General features: G+C 34.2%; 1 protein-coding gene and 1 pseudogene across 2 annotated transcripts in view; one reads left to right on the forward strand and one right to left on the reverse strand.

The window, feature by feature from the left end:
• Positions 1 to 24,400, forward strand: part of CDK13 (cyclin dependent kinase 13) — a 160,198-nt gene extending 135,798 nt beyond the window's left edge. The window contains exons 10-15 of one of the 2 annotated variants that reach the window (XM_023738310.1): positions 6,607 to 6,723; positions 7,271 to 7,402; positions 11,910 to 11,957; positions 13,495 to 13,700; positions 16,996 to 17,268; positions 17,841 to 24,400. In XM_023738310.1, coding sequence (XP_023594078.1) covers positions 6,607 to 6,723; positions 7,271 to 7,402; positions 11,910 to 11,957; positions 13,495 to 13,700; positions 16,996 to 17,268; positions 17,841 to 18,691 — 1,627 coding nt within the window. In that variant the 3' untranslated portion in view covers positions 18,692 to 24,400. The remainder of the gene's footprint in view (positions 1 to 6,606; positions 6,724 to 7,270; positions 7,403 to 11,909; positions 11,958 to 13,494; positions 13,701 to 16,995; positions 17,269 to 17,840) is intronic. The other variant, XM_004383956.2, reaches the window with a different exon arrangement.
• LOC111821904 (uncharacterized) lies at positions 11,997 to 12,058 on the reverse strand (annotated as a pseudogene).
• Positions 24,401 to 24,922: the final 522 nt, after the last annotated feature.

Raw genomic sequence — 24,922 nt, forward strand, 5'->3', positions numbered from 1 at the left:
TTGCAAACAGTACAGTTACCAGAAGGGAAATGGCAGATCTGGAGATACGTGGAAAAGCAATTCAATGTTGCATGAAAAGAGCAGTTTTGCAGAAGTCTGTATTTGGTATGATCCCATTAAGGGAAAACAAATTATATACATCAAAAGAGTCTGGAAATCTGAACATGGACTTGTGAGAGGGTTAGGGAGGGAACAGTTTTACTTCTTGACTTTTTCAACATTTTTTGTTGTGCTGCTAAAATATCAAGTATAGCATAAAGAGATGCTTCAATTTTGATTCTATAGCATTAATATTTTTTCTAAAATATGAAGGGAAAAGGAAGTTTCTGATTAAAAGAAGAACAATCTCCTAAGTGTAAGGAGGCAGCAAAGTATATTGAAAGGGGTGTGTGTGGGCTCTGGAATGGTACAGACCTGGAATCTAATGCCACCTCAGCTACTTTCTGCTCTGGTGACCTAGGGCAAGTTCCATAATGCCCTTAGTTTATTTCTTCACATGTAAAACAGGACTAATAACATGATAGGGGTGTAAGAATTAAATAAAATAACCTATGTAAGTAAATTTCCTGGTACATTTTTTCTCCTCACCTTATTTGCAGTGAAGCTGGGGTCTTTCCCCAACCTAAAGCCTTAGGAATGATGAGGTCTAGGGTTTGCATTGTACAAATGCATGTAAAACTGATAAAGAATGTGTGGATATGAATCAGAATCTCTCAAAGAGCTTTGCACTACAGAGGTCAAGTTATTTTATTTATGCTTTGCCTTGTTCCAGAAAGTATTTTAAGTAGGTTATGAAAGTCTTGTGATAAAAGTAGCATGGGTTAAAAAGTGATGGAAAAAGAGAATGACATAGGTGGGGACAAAATGGGATGAATGAGGGGCAACAGCTGGGTCACACTTTTGACTTTAAGCCTTCTAATGGCCAGCTAAATAGCCTCTATATCACACAATGTATATTCCTTATGAAATAAAGACTTAAACAATCATGGAAGAAATTAAAAGTAGATTAAAGTTAAAAGAGTCCTGCTTCCTTCTCTTCGTCCCATCTCCATCCCCTGTACATGTACACACAAAGCCTCAGGCCTATATGGTCACACAGGTGAAATTTTAAAAACTTTAAAGGAGTAGACTTTGGTTTTTCCAGATTATAGGAAAAGCAAACTTTCTTCTTTCTTCTTCTTCTTTTTTTTTTTAAATAAATGAAGCTCATATACCTTCATAAACCAATAGCATAAAAAATTCTGTAGACTTGTGCTTCTTCATCTTTTTGGTCTCAGAACTTCTTTACACTGTTAAAAATTACCAAAGATCCCAAGGAGCTTTTGTTTATTTTGGTTACATTCGATATTTACCGTATTAGAAATTAAAACTGAGAAATGTGAGAAGTATTTATTAGTTCATTTTAAAAGTGTTAACATTTTTAGTTTTTTTAAATCTATGTTTTCCAAAATCAAAGGAAATTTTGTGAAATGGATGGCATTTATTTACATTGTCACAATTTTTTTTAATGTCTGTTTTAATAAAAGTGATGGTTGGATTCTCTATAATATGCTGTTTTGGTTGAGATACATGGAGAAAATCTAGATACGAGGTTACAAAAGGAAAGAGTACTTTTTAATAGTCTTCTCAGGTAATTGTGGGTATTCGTTGAAACTGCACAAAAACTCAGTAAGTGGTAGTTTTTTACAGGTTAGTTATAAGGTGCAATCTGAAACCATATGAAACCATATGAAAAAAATACACTGAAATCCATTGGTCTTATACTTCAAATTGATTTTCTGCCATTATGGAAAATATTGGTTCATTGAATTAAGCATATCTTCCGAATGTAACATTTCATTGTATTTGTTATCATCACAGAAGCTTCTTAATATTATGAAGCTGTCAGGCTCATGGTGGTGAAAAGAAATATTTCACCTTGAAAAAATCAATATTCTGATTTTTTCTTGAAAGCTCAAATTTTATCATGGACAATAAATATTGTCAGTTTTTTCTCCTTGAAGTAACAGGCTGACTTTGTTCATATTTGAGAAAATGCATGGCAGATACACGTATATAACCATAGTTTGTTAGTTGTTCTTGCAGGTAAAAATCATAAAAGCAGCTACTTCAGCTTGCAACTCAAATAATTGCACAAGTGCTTTTCCTGAAGATAACCATCATATTTTGTTGTGTAGCAGAAGTGCTTTATGAGTATTTCCCATTTTCTTACAGAGGTTATTAAAACGGTATTATACTCAAGGGTGGGGATTTAATAAAATTAGCAATTTTTACTGCTTCATGAAGCACATTTTTTTCTCCCCTGAAATTGCATGGTAGTGAAGAGTACAGTTACTGCTAGTGCATTTTGGTGCCACTGCTTGAATCATGCTAAGGTACCAGCAGTTTTACCTACTAATGGTTTTGTACAATTAGTGCATAGTCAGCACATTGAAAAAGGCAAATAATGTCTTAGCAAGGACTCCTAGGGGGAACTGCTTCTGTATATACCAATTTCATATATGAATATTGATACAAAACATCTAAACAATTGGAATACAGCATTACACTAAGATAATAGTCATTTTATTAGGCTCAGGCAGTATTCCTTCTGTATTAGAAAATCTGTTAATGTAATTCATGATATTACTAACCCGGGGGGGGAAATGCAAATGATCATCATGATGTTGTTAGTTGCTGTCAAGTCAGTTCTGACTTGTTGGCAACCCTTTGCTTGGCAACCCTTTGTGAGAGTGTCTGAAAATCAAACTGATAAAACCAAAGCATCCTTTTTCCTGTTTTTAACTTAAAAGCCACAAAAATAAAAACCTACGGTGGAAAGGAGTAAATGCATGCTTCCTTAACAGGAAATACGCGTGTATATGTGTATATTTGTGAAACGTCTTTATTAATGTGTTTTGTGTTTCTCAGATTAAAAGTCTTCATCCTTCCTAGTGGTAAACATTGAAAACACTCCCATTAAAATCAGAAACTAAACAAAGTTAACCAATATTGTGTGCCATCACTATCATTTTTACATTGTTTGGTAGTTGTCATATATCATAATGATAAAGATTTGAAAAAATATGGATGAATTATGACTATTTACATATGATAAGATTGTAGACCAGGAAAGCCTCAAAGAAGCAACTGCTGATACTCTTAGGAACTATAGGATATCAGATGGTCACCTGAAAATTTCATATGCCAAATTTCAAGCCATTCCTACAAGTAAAACTTTTTAAATTAACTGCTTAAAAATATAATAGAGTAAAAACACATTCATAAGAGCCAGAAGTCTAACAAGCAGCGTACAACATCTAAACAAAGAAAAAAATACAGAACACTGAGGGAATCGAAGAATGAGTATTTCTAGGATAGAAATATTAAGTATTATGAAAATAGCAATCATTTCAAAATTAATCTATAAATTCAGAACAGTAGTGAATCCCAACAGGATTATCTTCCTTTTGGAATGTGAGAGTATTGATTCTACAATTCATCTGTAAGAAAATTCTAAGAACAGTAATTGTACTGGATGGAGGGTTGGGTGGAAGGATTTGCCTTACCAGCTTTTCAAAAATTAATAAAATCTTACCATATTTTATTACCATATGATACTGACACCAGAGTAGGTAGATCAGTAGCTCGGTAGCTCAGAATAGATTCCCAGACATCTGGGGATTTAGCGTATGCTTTAGTGTATGATGCATTTCAAGACGTCTTTGGTAAGCGGTATTGGGGCAGCTGGTTGGCCATCAGACGCAGATTGCAGTGATACACCACTGTTTACAATTACTGTCATGTCTGCCTCCCTAGTTTCTGGTTATTTTCTCTGCCTCAGATTTCCATTCTTTGAGCTACTACCAATTAGATAACTTTACAACTCAGGTATCTTCCTACAACATACATAATGAAATAATTGAAATCCCATAGCTAAGGGTTAATGGGACTGATAATTTATTTTAAGGCTAGTAACATACCTAGTTCATTTAATTTTGCACCTTTGAGGTGGCACAGTGGTTAACAGCTCAGGCTGCTAACCAAAAGGTCGGTAGTTTGAATCCACCAGCTGCTCCTTGGAAACCTGAGGCAGTTCTACTCTGTCCTGTAGGGTCGCTATGAGTCGGAATCGACTCAATGGCAATGGATTTGTTTGTTTGTTTTGAGGTAAAATGAATCTCCATTTTACAAAAAAAGAAACAGACTCTTAAGAAATGCCAGGATACAAATCTAGAGTTTGTTCACAAAGTCTGTCTTCGTTGGAGTTAGGTAAACTGTCTCAAAATTGTGTCATGTGGCCCCAGTCTACTTTTCCACCTAAACCTCCCTGATCCCTAGATCCCACCTACATGGATTTACTTAGTCTTCCCCAAGATATCTGTACTTTGCTACTTCCATGTCTTTGCCTGTACTCTTCTTCTTTTCTGGTTACATATTTCTCTTATTTTCTTCCCCACGTGTTTACTTATCCTCGGAGTTGTAGCCAAAATTCTGCATCCGCTCCCTAACTGGTTTTTTGTATTTCTGTAGTTGATAGTATCCTTCATTTCCTATATTCCAGTATACATTATACTTCAATTATAATAAGCATCAGCCTGCTTGGAATTAATTGTGTATATGTAGTAACTTGGGGAGGTATACAAAAATGAGGGGCACGGTTCCTGAGCATAATTTTGTAAGAGAAACACATGCAAACAACTAAAAATACAGGGCAAAATGAAACAAGGGTCAAATAAAAAGAATCGATCACTGTTACTGTCATTCTGAGTAGTACTGAGGATAGAGAAGACCCCATTGAATCAAATGCTTTTGATCTGAACGTTGAGAAGTGAAGAGGATTCAGCTAGGTAGAATCTGTGGGAGAAGGAATATGAGGATAATCATGGAGGAGTGGTCTGTGGAGAGAGAGACACTGGGAGATGAAACTAGGAAGGTAGTTTGGGACCAGGCTGTAGAAAGATATGCTGTGGAGTTTGGCCTTCTTTCCTAAGCCACTATATTTTTGAGGGAGTTATTATAATTGGGTTTTAAGGAAGAAGAGACTGGGAGTGTGCAAAGAATAAAACCTTAATACCTTTAAAGAGCTTGGATTTACAAAAATCTTGAACTATATTGAGACATAAAAAGTATACTTATTGATGTATGGCTTAAAAAACATGAGGTTTTTTCATATAAATGTTTGTGTTTCTGAGGTAGCACTCTAAAGCTCAGCTAAAAAACGTCAACTTTAGTCATCATCTGCTTATATACATTTCTGTATGCATATGTATGTTATAGGGAGTCCCTGGGTGGTACAAATGGTTAAGTGCTCAACTACTAACTAAAAGGTTAGCGATTTGATTCCACCCAGCAGCATCTCAGAAGGAAGCCTTGGTGACCTGAAAGATTGAAAACTGTTGAAATGGAGTTTTTATAAATAGAGTTTATGAAACTCCATTGAAATCTCTGTGGAGCTCAGTTCTGTTCTGAAATACATAGGGTCTCCAGGAGTCAGAATCAATTTGATGGCAACTGATTTGGTTTTGATTTTATATATGTATAGAATATTTTTACTTATAATCAGTGATGCATCAACATTTTTTTTAATATACCAAGACCGGCTGATAATTTTATAAACTGTATACATTTACTCTTGAGGTTCATTTTATTCAAGTTAAGCATATTTAACCAAGTTTTCATCTACATATTACCAAATCACTTAGTTTTCAGATGTCTACCAGCTGGAGCTACCTGTTTGCTTAATAGCATTTCTCCTGCAAACTACCACAACAAAGACTTAATAATTAGTACTGACATAAGGAAGGTTTTCAGGATATAGACAAGCAGAGAGGAAAGCAGTTAAAATTTCTAAATACCTTGGAATCAGTGGCACTACTTAAATTCATCCCTGGGTGATGCAAATGGTTAAGCTTTTGGCTACTAGCCAAAAGATAGGTAGCTCAAACCCACTCAGAGGCACCTCGGAAGACAGGCCTGGCGATCTGCTTCTTGATGGTCACAACCTTGAAAACCCTACGGAGCAGTTCTGCTCTGCGCACTTAGGGTTGCTATGAGTCACGGTCTACTTAACTGCAGCTTAAATTGATGAACTTCTATGTTTCAAGAGTTTTAGGATCTTCCTGTTGACAGCATTAAGTAGCAACCTTTACAGTACAGTTACTTTCCTGAGGTAGTGTAGGAAGTCTGTTTCAGCTGTTAATGCGGTCTGCCTTATATTCATGGGAAGAGATAGTAACTTGTACTTATAAAACCAGACAAAGACATATACTCAACTATAGCTCCATAATCTATTGGCAGAAAATTCTTTGTGTTGTTTTTAAGACGTGGACCACATATTTTGAGGGTCATCTGTGTTATTTTAAAATTTCATTTTGCAAATACAAAGGTCCTCTTTCTAGAAGTTGTAATGCCTGGAATGTTAGACGCATGCCCTGAAAATAAATTGATTTCCTAAAACAAGCAGTTAAACTGAGATGACTAAAATATTCAGTGGAATTTCTTATATAATGTTAGAGCTTCAACTTTGTGTATTTAAAAATAAGTTGATGTTTTGTATAGCACTTGCATATGTTATTTTTTTGTGTGTAGTTGATAATGACATACTTATTTTTATGTATCATTTAGCCGTATATGTGGGAGTCCATGTCCTGCAGTGTGGCCTGATGTAATCAAACTACCGTATTTCAACACCATGAAACCAAAGAAGCAGTATCGTCGAAAGTTAAGAGAAGAATTTGTTTTGTAAGAAGGGGATGCTTAAATATCCATTTTGCATTTAATTTTTTTTAAGCAGTTATTTCTTGTGAATTCTAATTGTTACTCTGATTATTGACCTGAAGTAGATTTAGCACAAATCTTTTAGCTCATTTAATGTTGAATTTCCCTTTGCTACATGCGAATTGCCATTTCATCATCATGGAATCAGTAATTTACAGGGTGTGTTTGATTTGGTGCTTACATGAAAGAACTTTAATGATATTGTTTTAAATTTCAGTGAAACAGCTTTCAAGTTACTTAAGCTCAGGTTTTTATTTTGTTTTAGGAAACTATGTTGCAAAAGCAAATTGCCTGTAGAGTAATAAAATACACTGTTTTCTGCCAAATTTCAAATTATTTAGAATAATAGTTACAAGATTATATATAAAATAATGAGATATTTATTCAAAGAAAATTTGGAGTTTATTGGTATAAAGTAAACATAAAATGCTAATATTTAAAATAAGTTCAAAAAGAAACACCGAATTTATGTCTAAAGAGAATATGTGATTTTTGTAATCTCTCATGCTAGTATTCCTGCAGCTGCACTAGATTTATTTGATTACATGCTCGCCTTGGATCCTAGTAAGCGCTGCACCGCCGAACAAGCTCTTCAGTGTGATTTCCTACGTGATGTGGAACCCTCAAAAATGCCTCCACCAGAGTAAGTGACTTTTTATTATATTAGATTCTCCATATTCAGAATCTGGACAGTTTTAATAACATCTCTGTGTAATGGTTAGAAGATATTCCATGCTCAGTTAAATCAAAAGAAATAGAACAAGTCAAAAGAAATAGATAAAATAGCAGTAATACACATAATTTACACATCTAGAATCTAGATGCTTGCTTAATGTTCAGCTAACCATAGGAAAAAAGCGGCGTTCCTCTGGCTGGTTTTAGGGTTAATTGTTCTCAAGTTTTTATTAATATATTTCAACTCAAAGAAGATATTAACTGCTTCTGCTATTATTTCTAGTATTTCTACTAGTACTACTGCTTATACTACTACTAATATGCTATAGCAAACATTTTGAGTGCTATGCTAAGCACTCTTCATGTATTAATCTTTATAATCCTATCAGGTAGGTATTACTATTATTATCACCATTTTACAGAGGAGGAAGCAGGCTCAGAGAGGTTAAGAAACTTGCCCAGGAATACAAATTTAGTAGAAGAGTGGAGTTAGCTCTCAAATTCAGGTTACTCCAGTAAGAAAAAGAATTTCTGAAATACTCCTTTGCATACTACACAGTTGAAAATACTTAACCATTGACTAAAAGAATGAGTTTCAGAAGCCTTCATGGAATAAGTTTATTGTCTGCGCAGAGTTTAGGAGTCAGAGTGTCTAGGTTCCTGAACCTTAACTCCTTACAGCATCATGGTTTCTCTAGGATTGATTTGGGGAGTGAGGGAGGGAGACAGCAGTCCATCTGGTTCTCCTTGACAGGATCTAGAAACTTTGTAGGTATTTTCTTAGTATTTTTTTACATGATAATGAGCATGAGATCAAGCCTATCACTATAATAAAATGTTTCTATGTGGTGAAATTAGCATTGTGAATGAACAAACATGGGCTTTGGAGTTCAAATCCTGGCTCTTCCACTTATTAGTTACATTGGGCTTATTATGTTTCTATGAGACTGTCATATTCAGCTTCATTATGTTTTTATTGAACTATGTATGAATGGTCTTTATGTGATTTGAAAGGCGGAAAGGATCTGTTTGACATGCTAAGGAACCTGAATCATTCACTGTTGAATTGTTTAATGTTCATTTGCTTATCAGTATATATCAGCAGTCTTGAGACTTTGGCTCTAGTTCTCCTTCAAAGAATTTGTAACTTCTTTGATTTTGAAAAATTTTAACCTTGCAGAAAAACAGAAAGAATAATACAATGAGCATTCATATACTCTTCACTGAGATTCAACAGTTATTAATATTTGGACATACGCTTCATCATTCTATATTAAATTTGTTTTTTCTGAACTATTTGAATAATAAATGCAAAAGTGACATGGCACTCCTAAATATTTCATTATATTTCTATAAGAACTAGAACTTTCTTCTGCTTAGCTACAGTGCCATTATAAAGCATAGGAAATTCAGCATTGTAATGTCTAATATATACTTCATCTTTAAATTTCCCCATTTAGCTGACTAATTTCTTTTATAGATTTTTTTTTTTCTAAGATACTCATTTAAAGCTCACACATTACATTTAGTTGTCATGTCTCTTTAGTCTTTAATCCCTTCTTGGAAAGAGTTTTTATGACATGACATTTTTGAAAAGTCTGTGTTAGCTGTCTTGTAAAACATTCTACAATCTGGATTGGATTGCTTTTTTGTGATCAGAATTAGATTAACATTTTTTGACAAGAATACTACCAAAAAGGTGATATGTGCTTCCTGCCTATCACATCAAGAGGAATGTAGTGTCAGTTTGTCCTTTTATTGGTAATACTAAGTTTGATCACTTGGTTCAGGTGGGCCGTCTGAAAGAATTCTGGTTAAAGTATGTATCCAGCACATTTCAGTTCACATCTCATTTTTTTAAAATCAAGAGTAAATAGTTGCAAAAGACATAATTTTCAGTATATTGTAAATGTTGACATTTTAAAGTAGAGCAGTTAAGTCACTCTTGTAAATGCATTCTGTGGAATCTAAATATCATTTTGATATCTATCAACATTCACTTAAAATATGTATGAACAAACTCTTCTTTAACAATTGGATGTTATTCTTTTTTCATCTTGAACTTATATGTTGCTCCCATAGATTTTTATTCTATTGTAATAATATTTATGCTTGAAAGTATCTTATTGATCCTATTGTACTTATTTAAAATAATTATATAGTAAGAGAGATATGAATTTAATGTAAAAAATTTTTTTCTGTACTAAATACAGCTTTTTCTTCTTGATTAAATTGTCACTGCAAATAGTAGTAGTACATATTTCAGTTTAAAAAAAGAGAAGAAAATTAGTAAATTCTGTTGGAAATGCAACCAAATGCATTAGAAGGAGCTGAGATATTTCCTCCCAAATGATTTGCATATCTATTGAGTAATTTTACTTATTCTCGCATGAGACAGAGTTCCACATCAGTTGTATATGAGACTAGAAGGAGCTATACCATTGAGTTCTTTAAACTCCTTCTACATTATATCCAAAAAATCACATACTTGATCTGGCATCAAAAATTATTTTAATGATCTTTTAGATGTCAGCCTGAGATTCTTTTTTTATCATATTTCTTGACAGTAAAGAATTGGAAACCACACAACTTGCAAAAGGATTTCTTAGGCAGTCATTAGTCCTTTACTTTCTCAACTTTTGAGAAAATGAACCTAAAACGCTTTACCAGTACTTATTAAGTGACTTCTTATTATACTTGTTAACTTTTTCTTTTAACAGCACTTGTTTATGCCATTATACTCAGAAAAGATTAGGGAAGCGTATTAATTTCAGTGCTACTTTGCCAGTCTATTTTTAAAATTAGTGTTTTTTTTATTACATACTTTAAATATATATATAGATTTTTTAAATAGAAACTTTGGAACTGTAGATTTATCCCATTCAGTTTATGAAAAATGTCTGGGCATGTATCTTAATTATAAATTCTGTCCATATTGTAAAACAGATCACCTAAATCAGACTTAATTTTTATCAGAAAACGTCTGACTGTATTTTTTCCATAAAAATAAGCATGTTAATATACATGTTGAAAGAAACAGTCTGTAAACCAGTAACAAGTTCTGTAATGCAGATTATAATGATATCAATCTAGTATCTTTTTAATAAAAAGTTATATAAACAACATAACATTTCTCATTATTTTTTAAGTATAATTAACAAGTAGTTAAAATTATAAATTATTTAAGAAGTAAGGACTATGAAGAAAGGCATGGTGTTCCTTTGGAAAATATATGTACATATCAAACTCTCATGATCAGTTTTTAGGAATAATCAAATGAGAGTAGGGTATTAAATGAGAAATAACTCTATTGGTTGTATTAGATGTCCTGTCAAGCTTTTCTTACATACTTAATTTTAAAAGTGTATATATACTAAAAAAGGAAAAAACAAATTAGACTGGCAGCTAGCCTATAATTTTATTTTTTATTAACAGCAAGTAAAACGTATTGAGCAATTTATAAGATGAAATATGATTATAATTGGAATAAATATTTCATGATACGATTTGATAAAAATAGTTTTAAACTAGCTTATTGAATAGTGATATGTAATATAAAAATGAATATAATGCCTGCTATGTGAAAGGCATGATCTAAGCACTTTACATATGTTAACATATATTAATCTCTACCCCATGAGGTAGATAATATTGTCATTCCAATTTTTAAAGATAAGGAAGCTGAGGCACATAAAGGTCACTTGTCTAACACGACACAGAAGGAAAGTGGCTGAGCCAGCATTTGAACCTTCAAAAAGCACATAAAGTTTGGTCATCTTGGAAAGAATTCCTGGTACAGGTAGTCCCCACTGATGACGTATTCGAGTTACAAAGATCCCAACTTAGGACCATCCTTTTTTTTTTTTTTAACATCTTATTGTTAGTAATACGTACTACATACAGTGTTGCAATGTGTATCTGCCAGTTTATATGTAAAGTTTCCAACCCCCTAAAACAAATAAAGATTTACTGGTAATAAAAGGCTATAATAATGAAAATTAAAAAAAAAAAAGGGTATTCGACTTATGTCGGAACTGAGTTATGACGGAGTCATCTGAATAGAACCCTGTTATAAGTCAGGGACCACCTGTACTTTTAAAGAGTCAGCATCATTAACCTGTATGGTTTTAGCTATGTGTTGGGTAATGTTTTTCTTTTCTAGAGATGAGTACTGAGAACATCAATAAAAAATCTCTTACCTTTAAATTGTGGGAGGGAACAAAAGCCCTTTTTAGTGTATTTCTTTGCTTTGTTCTCCTGGTCTCTCCCCCAAGAGCAGTGCATTCCCTGACAGTCACCCTACTCTGCAGGACTGCTTTGTATCTGAATTCATAGTATCCCAGCAGAGGCTAAGGACACACATCATGTAACACACACACACAACAGAAGAGGGAAAGTCTTTGGCAGGTTTATGATGCTTTAAGGAGGCTTCCCAATATCAATATTTCAAATTGTCCCTTTGTTTGTTACTCCAGGAGGTTTTTACACGCTGAGGCAATGCACCATAGTAAGATGGCTGAGAGGTATGCCTTTGTTTTTTTTTTTTTTTGTTTTTTTTTTTTTTGGACCTCAGGTGCATAGACTTGGTTTAATCATAATCCTTGTTTCACTCATCATTGGTCCATGCATGGCTCTCTTTTATTTATTTTAGTTACCTAATTAGTTATTTTTAGTAATGTTTACAAGCAGCCATGAACCCACCATGCCCAAACAAAAGCTAGAATCTTGAAAATAACCTACTTGGATCATATCATACCCCCTCTTCCCACCAACCCATCCCGTTGCCTTCTACCTGACAGAACCATCATCCCTTGTTTTCTTTGTATATACTTTTGTTGCCATCTATATGTACTCATATATGAAGTTATATTTTATTTTAGTTTTTAATTTTATAAAAGGGTGTCATGCTGTTTATAATCTTTTGGGAATTACCTTTTTACTTAAAATTATATTGCTAAGATTCAACCATATTGTTGCATATGCCTTTATTTTATAAAATAAGGAAAGAGTCATTGTGAAAGAGGAGGTGTGAAAAGAAGAGCCTGTTTGAACATACAGGCCATTCTCAAAGGTCAGTTTTGAGAAAGAGAACATATGGATATGGAAATTAATTCCTTTAGAACAATTTGTGTCAGATGTACCCCCTTGGAAAGTCTTCATATACCCCTAGAAGTAAACATATCCCAGTTTGAAGACTGCAGATATACATCACCAGGTTGGGGCTGCTTAAGAGGATTTGTAGATATTCTGGGCAAGTTTATTAACCTTTTCCAAGCCTCAATTTTCTCATCTGTAAAATAGATATAATAGTAACTTTCCATTGGTTTTTTTTTATTAGGGTAAGAAAAGCCATTTATAAATCAACATATTCTCCAGTGTTGTTAGCTTTATGAAATTGCATTAAGGTAGAATTATTTCAGTTTTGTGGCCAATTCTGATAGTTACTAGTTATTCAGAATTCTTTATTGATGAATGATGGATGAGCCTCTTGGTGCCTGGATTACCTGTTTAAAAACTCATCTGTAGCTTCAGTTTAATTGTAGAGCATTTGATTGTAGAAGAAAATAAGAGGGCATTAAAAAGTAAGAAGCTTTAACTAAAAAGTTTTTCACAAATGTTATATTCCAGCTTTTACTACTTTTTCATCCTGTGTTTAGCTTCTGCAAATGGCATATTGTTTTGCCTCCTTTTTTAATTCAAAGTATGATGTACTGGGATAAGAATGGCTTTAAAAGGTTGCATGAAGGATCATAGTAACCTGCTTTTATAAATATATATTCCTCATTTAAAGTTTTAATAAATTACCATTTATTGATTATTCAGAAGGCAAAAAAAAAAATTAATTTTTCTGTAAATAAAGGTGAAGCCCTGGAAGGAGAGAGGGGTAGAGCATCAAGGATGATTTTTTTTGGAGGAGTTTTACAAAGCCTAAGTATGAAGTCTTCAAGACAACTTTTTTTTTTTTTTTTTTTTTTTGCCTTTGGTTCTACGTAGTAAATATTAGCATTTTTTTATTATGAAATGCCACTCACAATCTAACATTTATATTTTTTCTTTCAGTCTTCCTTTATGGCAGGATTGCCATGAGTTATGGAGTAAGAAGCGAAGAAGACAGAAGCAGATGGGCATGACTGATGATGTTTCCACAATTAAAGCTCCCAGAAAGGACTTGTCTCTGGGGTTGGATGACAGTAGGACAAGCACACCCCAGGGTGTGCCACCGTCTTCACAGCTGAAATCTCAGGGCAACTCGAGTGTGGCACCTGGTTAGTAATAATAATTCCATGATTTGTTTCCTTCATGTTGTTTTCTGGTTAGTGTTGATTACATTGCTCTATTGTAAAAGCATCTTGTGGCTAAAAGATGAAAATTAAAGTCTATTTAGTCAACTTAACAGTTCCTTGTTATTTGTGCCAGTATAGACATTTCATTGCTGCTGGCACCACAATTTTAAGCAATCTCAGGTAAGAAGGCATAAAATTATTTGATTGGTGATTGAGCAGATTTTTCTAGTTACCCCCTTTCTAACCAACTCCCTGTGTGGGAATCCGTAGGACTTTTACTACCAGTATTCTCAGTGAGGCTCAGCATTCAGTGTCTGGGGGTGCTAACAGGAACTTAAGTGTGGAAGAAAGATACAGGAGAGACAGCCAGAAATCATAGTGGGAACTCTCTCATGCAGTTTATGATGTGTTTGTTTTTTAGACTTTAAATTTCCTCTGATTCATTTCTGTCTTAAGTTTAAACACCATTATGAGAAATCAACCTTCTAAGTGTTGTCAGATGTTGTTAAGTTCATCGTCTCATTTAGTAAACAACTAATTTTTTAATGGAATCTACTCTCTCATTTTGCCACAAGAATCCAGAAAGCATTCAGCATTATTTAGGTTTTTTTTGTGAAGAGAGAGACTAATATGAGAGAGAGAGAGAGTTGTGTATGTGTGTGTGTAGTGGCTGGTTTACTAAACATGAAAAAGTAGCCTAACACTTACTAAGAGATAGATAAATGTTGATTGATCAGTTGGGTGATTAAAAAAGATCTTTGAATTAAATTAAACTTTTGGTGGTTAAGTACCATAAATATATATATATATATATTATCTAGCCTATAGGCTAGATAAGCTGAGAAAGATTACTGTTATTGCTTGCCTGTGTAATCTACAGGTTTACTTTTGACCTTGGTCAGACTCCATATTTAAAGTTTCACTTGGAAAACAAAAGCAATTGTTACTACTTGTTCAAAAGTCTTCTTCAGAGTTCCTTGAAGCAACCAATTCCCTTTGTACATGAAAGTGTCTTTATATACACAGTAACTTTGGAGAACACATCTGTTGCATAGAATGAGGGTTATCTATATCAAGTTCTATATTATTTCTCATCATCTAAAAAATATGTAAAATCTGGAGAAAGGCAGAAGAGAAGCAACAATAAGTTTTCTTAATTTTTGTTTATTTTATATGTTTTGTGTACCATCTACTGCTAAAAATTACAGCCAAGAAAACCCCATGGGGCTGTGTCACATGGGGTCGCTATGAGCTGAAATTGACTCGATGGCACGCAGCAGCAGCAACAACTGCTAAAAAGAGGATTTGAGATGAGAATAACAGGAAGTTTGGATTGTGGTCAGTTGTCCCAGGGGACGGTTGTCAGATTCCTTAACAAGATAACAGGTCTTTATTTCTGCTTCTCTTCATGGAATTGATGTCCTTATTTTACTAGCAACCCTAGTGGGTAGTTATTTCACTCTATTTTAGCTACTAAAAAAATGAGTTACTCTTTCTGGGTTCATTTTGTTTTTGTTACTTAGCTCTTAAGTTTTGTTTTGCTTTTTGTCTCTCCACTTTTTTTTTTTTTTTTAAACTACTACTCTTAAGAAGTAAGAATTCAGGTTTTTTGGAATAGAGATGAATCCCCCCTTGCTCTGTTTTCTTCTCCTGCATCAGTAAGTGTCTTGAAATAAGAAAATGCCCCTTCTGTAGAAGGGATGCCTTAGTTACAGAGTACTTCCCAGTGCTCACACAGAAATACCTCTGCTGATAGAGAAGTGAAAAGGAAAATGGCCGGTGGGGTGTAGCCAACGAGCATGGTTGATAATTAATGCCTGTGGGTCATAAGAACATCGCAACAGTTTGTTTTGAATTAATCTAAAAAGCAATATAAAAAAGTAATGTATCTAAGAGTATATGAAGAGAGAATATAAAAACATAGCATTAATCATCAGTTTTTCATCTCCATGTGGAGTTTTTCTAGTCTGTCGTCTGTGGCTGTGGGAATTGTTTTTCAGTGTTCATTTTATTATTTAACATATGTAGTATCGTACGTATTCGTGCTTTGTTTTTATAGGATTCTGATAATCTTCCACAAGAATCTGTTTAAACCATCACAAGTCTAAAATTAAAGTTGGAAAAAGAAAAACAATTGAGTCATTTTTACTGGTGATGAGTTAATATATGCACTATGACAATTATAAGCACGCTTCTGTAGGAGTTCCTAACTAACTCAAAGTGACTTAAAATAAGAGTAATTTGAATTAAAAACCAGACATTTTATCAGACAGTGTGCTACATCCTAGTTTGAATTTACTGCAAATATAAAGTTAGGTTCTTAGATAATAAGCTTTATTTTAGAGAAGTAGTACAGCATGGCAGTTCAGAGCCCAGACTCTAGAATCAGAATATTTGGGTTCACATCTCACCTCTGCCACTTACATAGTCTCTGACTGCAGGCAAGTTATTTAGTCTTACTGGGTGTCAGTTTCTTCTTTAGTAAAATAAAATTAATAATAGATTATAAGATTGTGAGGAAAAAAGGTTATAAAACGCTTAGAAAATAACCTGTGTAGATACCATCAAAGGTGCCCTGGTGGTGCAGTGGTTAAAGCACTCGGCTGCTAATTGAAAGGTCAGCTGTTCGAATCCACCATCCACTCTGTGGGAGAAAGATGTGGCAGTCTGCTTCCGTAAGGATTAGAGCCTTAGGGGCCCTATGGGGCAGTTCTGTTCTGTCCTACAGGGTCACTATGAGTCGGAATCAACTTGTTGGCAGTGGGTTTTGGTTTTTTAGATATCATCATCATCATCAATTTTCCATTCATAGGTTAAATGTGTATGTAGCATGGGGTTTTAGTAGGAGTCGTGCTTTTCCTTTGAAGAATTTACCCCTAAAGATAACTTATTCAAAAATTGGCCATAGTTCTTTTTCTTTTTATGTGCATTACAGCTTAAATGTACATGAAATTTAACTAAATTGAGGTTCCCTTTTTTTAAATGTTTTTTAAATACCCTACCTCAAAAGTACATTTTAATATGGTAATACAGAGCCTTTGTGGGGGTGGTGGCTGTAAGGTATGGTAATTTTAATTAGTACAGATTTTGTCTTTAGTAAAAACAGGCCCTGCACAGCAGTTAAACCACAGTGAATTGGCAATTCTCCTAAACCTACTACAATGTAAAACAAGTGTTAATATGGCTGATATTGTCAAAGTGTTGAGCATTAAGGTAAACTCTGAGACTCATCAGCAGTTAAATAAAATAAACCTTCCTGCTGGAATTTTGGCAACAGGTGAAAAACAGACAGATCCATCAACACCTCAGCAGGAGTCTTCGAAACCACTGGGAGGAATTCAGGTGCCTTCTCAGACCGTCCAGCCTAAAGTGGAGACTGATGCTGCCCAGGCGGCTGTGCAGAGCGCGTTTGCGGTTTTGTTGACTCAGTTAATAAAGGCTCAGCAATCCAAGCAGAAAGACCTGCTACTGGAAGAACGAGAAAATGGGTCGGGACATGAAGCATCATTACAACTCAGGCCGCCTCCAGAACCTAGCACTCCAGTATCGGGTGAGTGTGCAGATACCAGGCCACTATCACAACTGCATTTATGCAGCTTTCTTGCTGTTGTTGATTATCGACAATGCATATTGTTCAGTGGCATTGCCAGGAGATGTCCTGAAAATTCTCAGGTCACTGGTTGTAGTGTGGTATCCTAGTCTGTATACTCCCAGGAGTTGATTCTTCAGCAAATTATCTGTGTGTGATAAAACTCATTGTGAGTGCTTTACATTTTTTTCGGGAAAGCCTATGGTTAAGTAATAACCTTTGACTCTGAATATAAAAGGATGATTGACCAGAGGAGAACCTTTATGTATACGGTAGCTTTTGTTCTTCAAACAATAAATGGGTATATGTGAGATACCTTTGGAAAGCCAAACACAATAAAAAAAATTTCAGTCACCATAGAGTTAAATGATAGCAGGTAACATCCGTATTTGTAAACCCTTTTCCTTTTCATTTAATGTTGTGCAGGAGATAGTCTGATAATCTTTAGGACCACCCGTAGGAAACAGACTATTTTGAATATTTAGTTTTTTCCCTGGTAACTTTTTACTCTTTTTTTGCTTTGCTTCACTTAGGGCAAGATGATCTCATTCAGCACCAAGATGTGAGGATGTTGGAGCTAACACCAGAACCGGACCGGCCTCGGATTCTGCCTCCTGATCAACGACCTCCTGAACCCCCTGAACCACCACCAGTCACTGACGAAGATCTGGATTATCGGACAGAAAACCAGCATGCACCCACTGCTAGTTCTTCGTTAACTGACCCTCATGCCGGAGTGAAAGCAGCCCTGTTACAGCTACTTGCTCAGCATCAGCCCCAGGATGAGCCCAAAAGAGAAGGAGGTATTGATTATCAAGCAGGAGACACTTATGTACCTACTGCAGACTACAAAGACAATTTTGGATCTTCTTCTTTCTCTTCTGCTCCTTATGTTAGTAATGATGGTCTAGGAGGTAGTTCTGCTCCACCATTGGAACGACGTAGCTTCATTGGAAACTCAGATATTCAGTCTTTGGATAACTACAGTACTGCTTCATCTCATTCTGCTGGCCCACCTCAGCCTGCTGCCTTTTCAGAGTCATTTGCCAGCTCAGTAGCTGGATATGGAGACATTTACCTCAATTCTGGTCCCATGTTGTTTAGTGGAGACAAGGACCATAGATTTGAATATAGCCATGGCCCTATTGCAGTCCTGGCAAACAGCAGTGACCCTTCCACGGGGCCAGAGAGTACTCATCCTTTGCCAGCAAAGATGCACAACTATAACTATGGCGGTAACTTACAGGAAAACCCTGGTGGTCCCAGCCTCATGCATGGACAGACCTGGACTTCTCCTGCCCAAGGACCCGGATATTCGCAAGGATACAGGGGACACATTAGCACATCAACTGGCAGAGGTCGAGGCAGAGGGTTACCATACTGAATATCTGTTTTTCCTCAGGCACATCATTTTTATCTGGAAAGACTTTTCTAGCTGCAGTTTAAGCAGCACCCAAAAGACTTGAATAATATTAATTCAACAACAGCTTTATTTTTATGTGGAAAGGGTCTTGCATACAATAGTAAAAAAAGAGAAAAGAAAAAAAACCTTTGCTTAAATTCATGCTGTTCTAAAAACTAGATCTATTGATTGTACATCGTCACAAATTCTAGTTAACAATTTTATTTTGTATTCTCGCAGTTTTAAGTGGATGCTAATCTTAGGGACATAAGCCTTTTATGACCCTCTTGCAGATCTTCTGAACTATGCACATTTGTGCTTTTTTTGTAAGTTTGGACCAACTTTTATGTAACAAGCAGACACCGCCCCCCCTCCAGTTTTACAACAATCAGAAAGGGCACTGATTTATTTGGTATTTTTCTTTTTACAAAGCTACCTTTAGTCAAAGGTCACTGTCAGTCTTTGCACCTGCTTTCAGTGTTATTGTGAAAGGTGTACTTTGTGCTCATTTCAGAAAATAAAACACAAACCTTTCTCTTGATGCAACAGTTTTATAAAAAAAAAAATGGTCAACGTTATTTTTGTTTTGTTTTGCAGATTATCAGAGCCTAGCAAAATGCATTCAAATGAAATAGTGGGTTTTATATGGAAAATATGGGTGGGATGGGGAGGGTAAGTAAGTGCCTTAAAAGGTGAACTTAAGGTCTGAAAAAGTAGTTAACCTTTACACCCGTTTGTCTTTTAAAGGGAATCAATGCATTATATCGAAGAGGCAGGAAGCCCTCAAGTTTTTAGGGCTGCCTGTGCCTGTTCAGTTCTTGGTAGGTCCATTCCCTCTGCCTGTCACACCTTCTTTTCTCCCGTCTTTGGGCTTTGTGACCTTTCACTACCACCTTCTCTTGATAGGGGAGTGAGAGCAAGGAAACGGAGTAGAACTCCAACCAGTACCTTTTGTTACGTCTGAAAAGTTTGTCATTTAAATTGTTGAAAGTAATTGGTAAAGGAGAATTTTAGAGTACCATTTTCATTCAGGCTGCCATATTGTCCCCTGCTTGCATTTGCCATGAATAATTGGAGGGCAGTGGTATGGAAGCAAGGGTTAATAATAGAATTTGCATAATTCTATTAAAGTTCATGGAGGGAGGGGTGGCAAACACCAAGTTTTAAGTTCTGTAATTGCCATGTTAAGAAAAAGTTGACTCTGCTCACTTAGTTGTTAATTAGAAACATTGCCTAGATAGAATTCATTGAAGCAAAGGAAAAAATAGTGAGAGAACCTCTTATCTCCCTTCCTCTCACCTTCTGTAAGGTTTATTATGACTTACGCCAGACTTTTAGAGCAATTTTAGTTCATTTAAAATGTTTTTCTTTTATTACAAGCAGCAAAGAATGATGATTTAACCCTTATTTAAACTGTAATAGTTTCAAGTCTAACTATCTTTGTGTGCACATACATACACACAAATTAGAACAATTATGGAAAGGAACCAAAGGCAAATAACCAGTGTTTCCTTTATCACTAAATGTAAAAATAGACTGTAGAAATTAGGTTTGTGCCAATTAACCATTTTGTTTTAACTATTCTCCTTGTAACTTATTTTTTCACTGGAGTCTTAAATTGGAACAACTATTATAAATGGAAATTGCTCCAGTTCTAAAGTCAGTCTTTTAACCCTGTGCCCTCTGACTTGTGAACCTTCATTTCAGAACAGTTTATGGGAAGCATTATAGTTTGGTGACAGCAAGAATATTTTAAAGTGGATAATTTACCATTTTACTACTATAAAATGAATTGATGTCAGTTGACTTATTTTTTGATGGAATTTTTTGTTGGGGAGAAGGAAATGAATGGAAGAAAAAATTGTTTTTGTTTGAATATTGGGTACTAACAACTTATAATTAATTACTACATTGAGGAAGTGAAGAAAAATATTTTGAAATTTAGCAAAAATAGCTACAGTATTCAAGTATCTGAAATTTTAATATGGTGAGTCTTAGAGCTTTAGACTTTCCAATAAGTGACAGTATCTAAGTTATTCTTAATAGTCACACTAGATATTTCTGCTGACTATAAGCAGCTAACCTAAAAATAAAGATATTTATGTGACATGAATAGCCTGTGTTTTAAAGAATTAAATATTTTATATAAAATTGAACTGTGTTTGGATAGTTTTTCTAATTAAACCTTTCAGTTATATATTTATGGTGGGAGAGTGGCTGGGAGGACAGGGAAATTATTACTTGAAATTGAAAATTGGAACGATAGCTTCTAACATTATCCTAAGACAGCATTGATTGTAAGGCATACCAGTATTTTATGTATAACTTAGGAAAAATGTTGCCAATTATAACACAATGCTAAGATGCTATCAACTGTAGGATATATCCCACTTTCAGAGATACTATTTTATGAAAGAATTGTATCTTATAATTGATGAAATACAATAGTAAAATTTCAGTGTACCCTTCCATAGCATTTAATACATTAGTTCAGTGAATTTGGATTAAAAAAAAGAGCAGGGTTGAGAAATCACGAATTCTGTAGGTTATAACAACTTCAGTAATTACTGAATATTCTTGCGTGAAATCTAAGGAACATAAAATACTTGCTAAATTTTGGGGAAAGAAACAGGTAAGTCAGATTGCAAATAAGAACATGAACTAGAAAAGACTTGACCTACCAAGAGAAGAAAATATTTATCTTCTCCCATGTCACATTTCATTTTGAAGAGTGTCTTTTTTTGACACAGCAGGTTTTTCTTCATGCAAGTCAGTATGTTTCCCAAGTCTTCAATTATTTGTTGGAAAGTTGTGATGATTCATGAAATTTTAAAAGACTCAGTTTAAGGGGCTTATTGATTAAAATAGGTTGTGGAATATGAATTAAGGTAACACTTATCTGTGGATCAGAGCTTCATTCGGTTAATATCTGTTCAGTACCTACTGTGTGCCAAGTACTAGTCTAGTACTTTGCGATATGTCACTAAGCATGAAAGGTGTTAAATCATACTTCTAGCTGACAGTAAGCACAAAGATTTAAAAAGTGTTTGGAGAAGCTAGTGGTATTTACTACTCTTAGCTGTCTTTTAAGTTACACTCGAGTGTAAGAAATGAAAATTTGAGTGTAACATTTTAAAGTGAAATTTGAATAGAAAATAAGGTTCTGGAAAAAAGTAGAGCAACTGGAAACTCAACAATAAAAACAAATTTTAAGCTGCATGTGGCCAATTTGCAATAGGCCAAAATTTGTAGAAAATTTCAAGATTTCTTGAAAACACGAAGAGCGGGTTAAATGCTTCCAAACTAGTATGGACTTTGAGTTAAGGTTTTGCTGTATTTACTATGAACTTAATAGAATTTTGGATGATTTTTTACCCTAGGATTTTTTTTTTTTTTTAATAAGTAAAGCTGAAGTACAAGTTTTGAATAAAGATCTACTAAATCCCTGTTCCTTGGTTTTGAAAGGCTGAACAGAATGTCCCAGTAATCTAAAATCCTCTGATCAATCTCCTCGCCTTACAGCTAATGAGGTTTACAGAGATCGATTGCCAGAAACCTTTCTTTCTTAAATCCCAGACCAGTGCTTGTTCTGCTAAGCCGTCTCTAAATTTCATACTAAAAACGTTTTAAGGAAAATTGCCTGTTAAAACACCTGACCAGTGTTACAATAAAAGAAATAATTAAATTTAGAATACTGGATTGATACTTTAACACAGATGGCTTGGAAAGTCAACTTAAGAAAAAATGATTTTCTTGTAATTCAGGAAAAATAGGAAAATAAACTAAAAATTTTAGAAAACTTACGAAGGAACCTATAGAGACTTTGTTTCATGTGTGGATAGTCTTTACAAAGGAGGGTCCTGTGTTTTTTTTTTTTTAAAGACAGTAGTTATTTAAGTATCAGATTAAATTGTTAAAATGTATCTCTTTGCAGGAGGAGGATTGGGTATTAGCAGGCATGCAAACATGCTTTTAAATTCTTTTAAGGTTTAATTAAGGAAGCAATGGTTTGTCATTTACCAAAGGCCTCTTCAGATAATTTTTTTAATTGTTTCTAGTTTTCTTAAAAATAAAAGCTTTTAAATAACAAATTAATAGCTTATGTCATGGAATCCAGTTGAAGGAGAAAAAAGAAAATTTTGATCTTAATGAGAAAAAAACCTGGCCAGTGCATTATGTAAATTGGCAAATGTTGTGGGTTTGCTCCTTTTACCATATCAAATGTCCCGTTAAAAAAGAATTTCCTAGTTCTAATAGCATTCATAATGAGGCTTTGTAGTGAATAGAGAATCACGCTTTAAATTTTTTCACATTTACATTAATTTGTAAAAGGTGTGAGTACTTTTTTTGCAAGAACTTGTAGTAAAGTCTTGTTACTGTTAAATCTAATGTGTTAATATAAGCCTTTTTTTTTTTTTTTTTAAGGCTGTATTTGATAGTCTGTAAATAAACTGCCATAAGATTACCAGGCCATTTTTATCCTTATTTTCTTTTTGCTTATAGCCAGAACAGACTCTTAAAAAATAATTTTATCTGATAAAGACGACCACTTGAAATTCACTGTGTCATGTTTTACTGACAGAGCTCAAAACCTGCAACCCTTTCCCCCAACCTTTTTCTATATTTGTACATATTCAAAAACGTAGCAGCACAGAGAAAAACATCTAGAGATAACCACCATTAATATTTTGTCTTTGATGGATGTATATGAATGCATATCTAAATTTATTCTTGAAACAATGGAGTAGACACCCTCTCCTCACTTATCAAAATGGTTAGGTTCCAAAGACCAGGTCGATATTCAAAATCGGCATTATGTGAAAATGGAGAATGACTACATCATTACATAATTGTCAAATTACATGATTACATAACTGCCAAACCACTGAGAATCATGGCCTAGGCAAGTAGACACATAACAACCATCGCAGCCTGTGTTAACTCTTGCCTAGCACCTTGGCATTTGTTAACTGCCAGATGTATGTTGTTAACATGCAAAATAGTTGGATGGTAGATTTTTTACTATTGTAAATATGAAATGTATAATGAGATAGTCGGTAAGTGAGGAGAAGGTGTACTGCCCATTAGCTTTGTAACTTCATTTAACAGTATGTTGTGAACATCTGTCAATCAATTCTACCCTTTTTAATAGTTATAAATTATTCCTTTATAGAAGAACCATAATTTAACAATTCTTTAGTGTTGGAATAAAATATTTCTATTCTGTTATAAATAAAATGTAAATAAAGTCTACATAAATACATACATATAAACATAATTTCCTTGGAATTGCTGGGTTAAAGAGTGGGTGTTTAAAATGTTCAGTATATCCAAATTACCCTCTGGGAAGGATTTACCAGTTTTAATTTAGCTGTGTTGGATATTCAAAAAGTTAATCTTTGACAGTTTAACAGGTGATAAATCATCTTGTTTTAATTTGTATTTCTTTACGTTAAATTCAACATTTTTTCATGTTAGCCATGTGTCTTTCGTTTATTAACTGTTCATATGTTTACTTATGAAGTGTTTATCTCTTGCTTTGAAGAACTGTCTACATGAGAAAGTTAGCCCTTTGTGAGCTGTATGTATTAAAAATATTGTCTGGTGTATTTTGACATAGGAACATGTAGAATTTTTTATGTTGTCAATTAACCTTTTCTTTATGGTTTCTTCTTAGAAAAGCTTTCTCTACTCCAAGATTGTTAAAATACACAAATTTTATTTTACTTCTTTTCTGGCTTTCTTCTTTTACATTTAATTCTAAATCATTCTAGACTTTATTTTGTTAGATGGTGTAAAGTAAGGATCCAATTTTACATTTTACCAAGTGGTTATACTAAATAGATCAGCAGCATTTGTTAATTAAACAATTCATCCTTTCCCCACTAGTTTGAAAATGCCAGCTTTGGGTCTCTTTCTGGGCTTTCTGTTAGTTCCACTTTGATCTTTCTGTTCTGGTTACAGGCACTAATTCGCCTTTTGTTTTTAATCACTATTTTCGATTCCTAAAATAATGTCTAGCACATAGTAGATAAGAAATATTTGTTGTAGGGGATAACCTAAATTTATTCTCTTTTTCAAAGTTATTGTTTTCTACTCCTGCCTATTTATTTTTCCAAGTGACTTTCAGAATCATTATTGATCACTTTCCCTAAGTACCCTGTTGGGATTTTAATTGAAACCATATTAAATGTTTAATTTTGCTTAAGTTGT

The sequence above is a fragment of the Trichechus manatus genome, unplaced genomic scaffold, assembly GCF_000243295.1.
Source record: "Trichechus manatus latirostris isolate Lorelei unplaced genomic scaffold, TriManLat1.0 scaffold00114, whole genome shotgun sequence".
In the NCBI taxonomy this organism is placed as follows: Eukaryota; Metazoa; Chordata; class Mammalia; order Sirenia; family Trichechidae; genus Trichechus; species Trichechus manatus.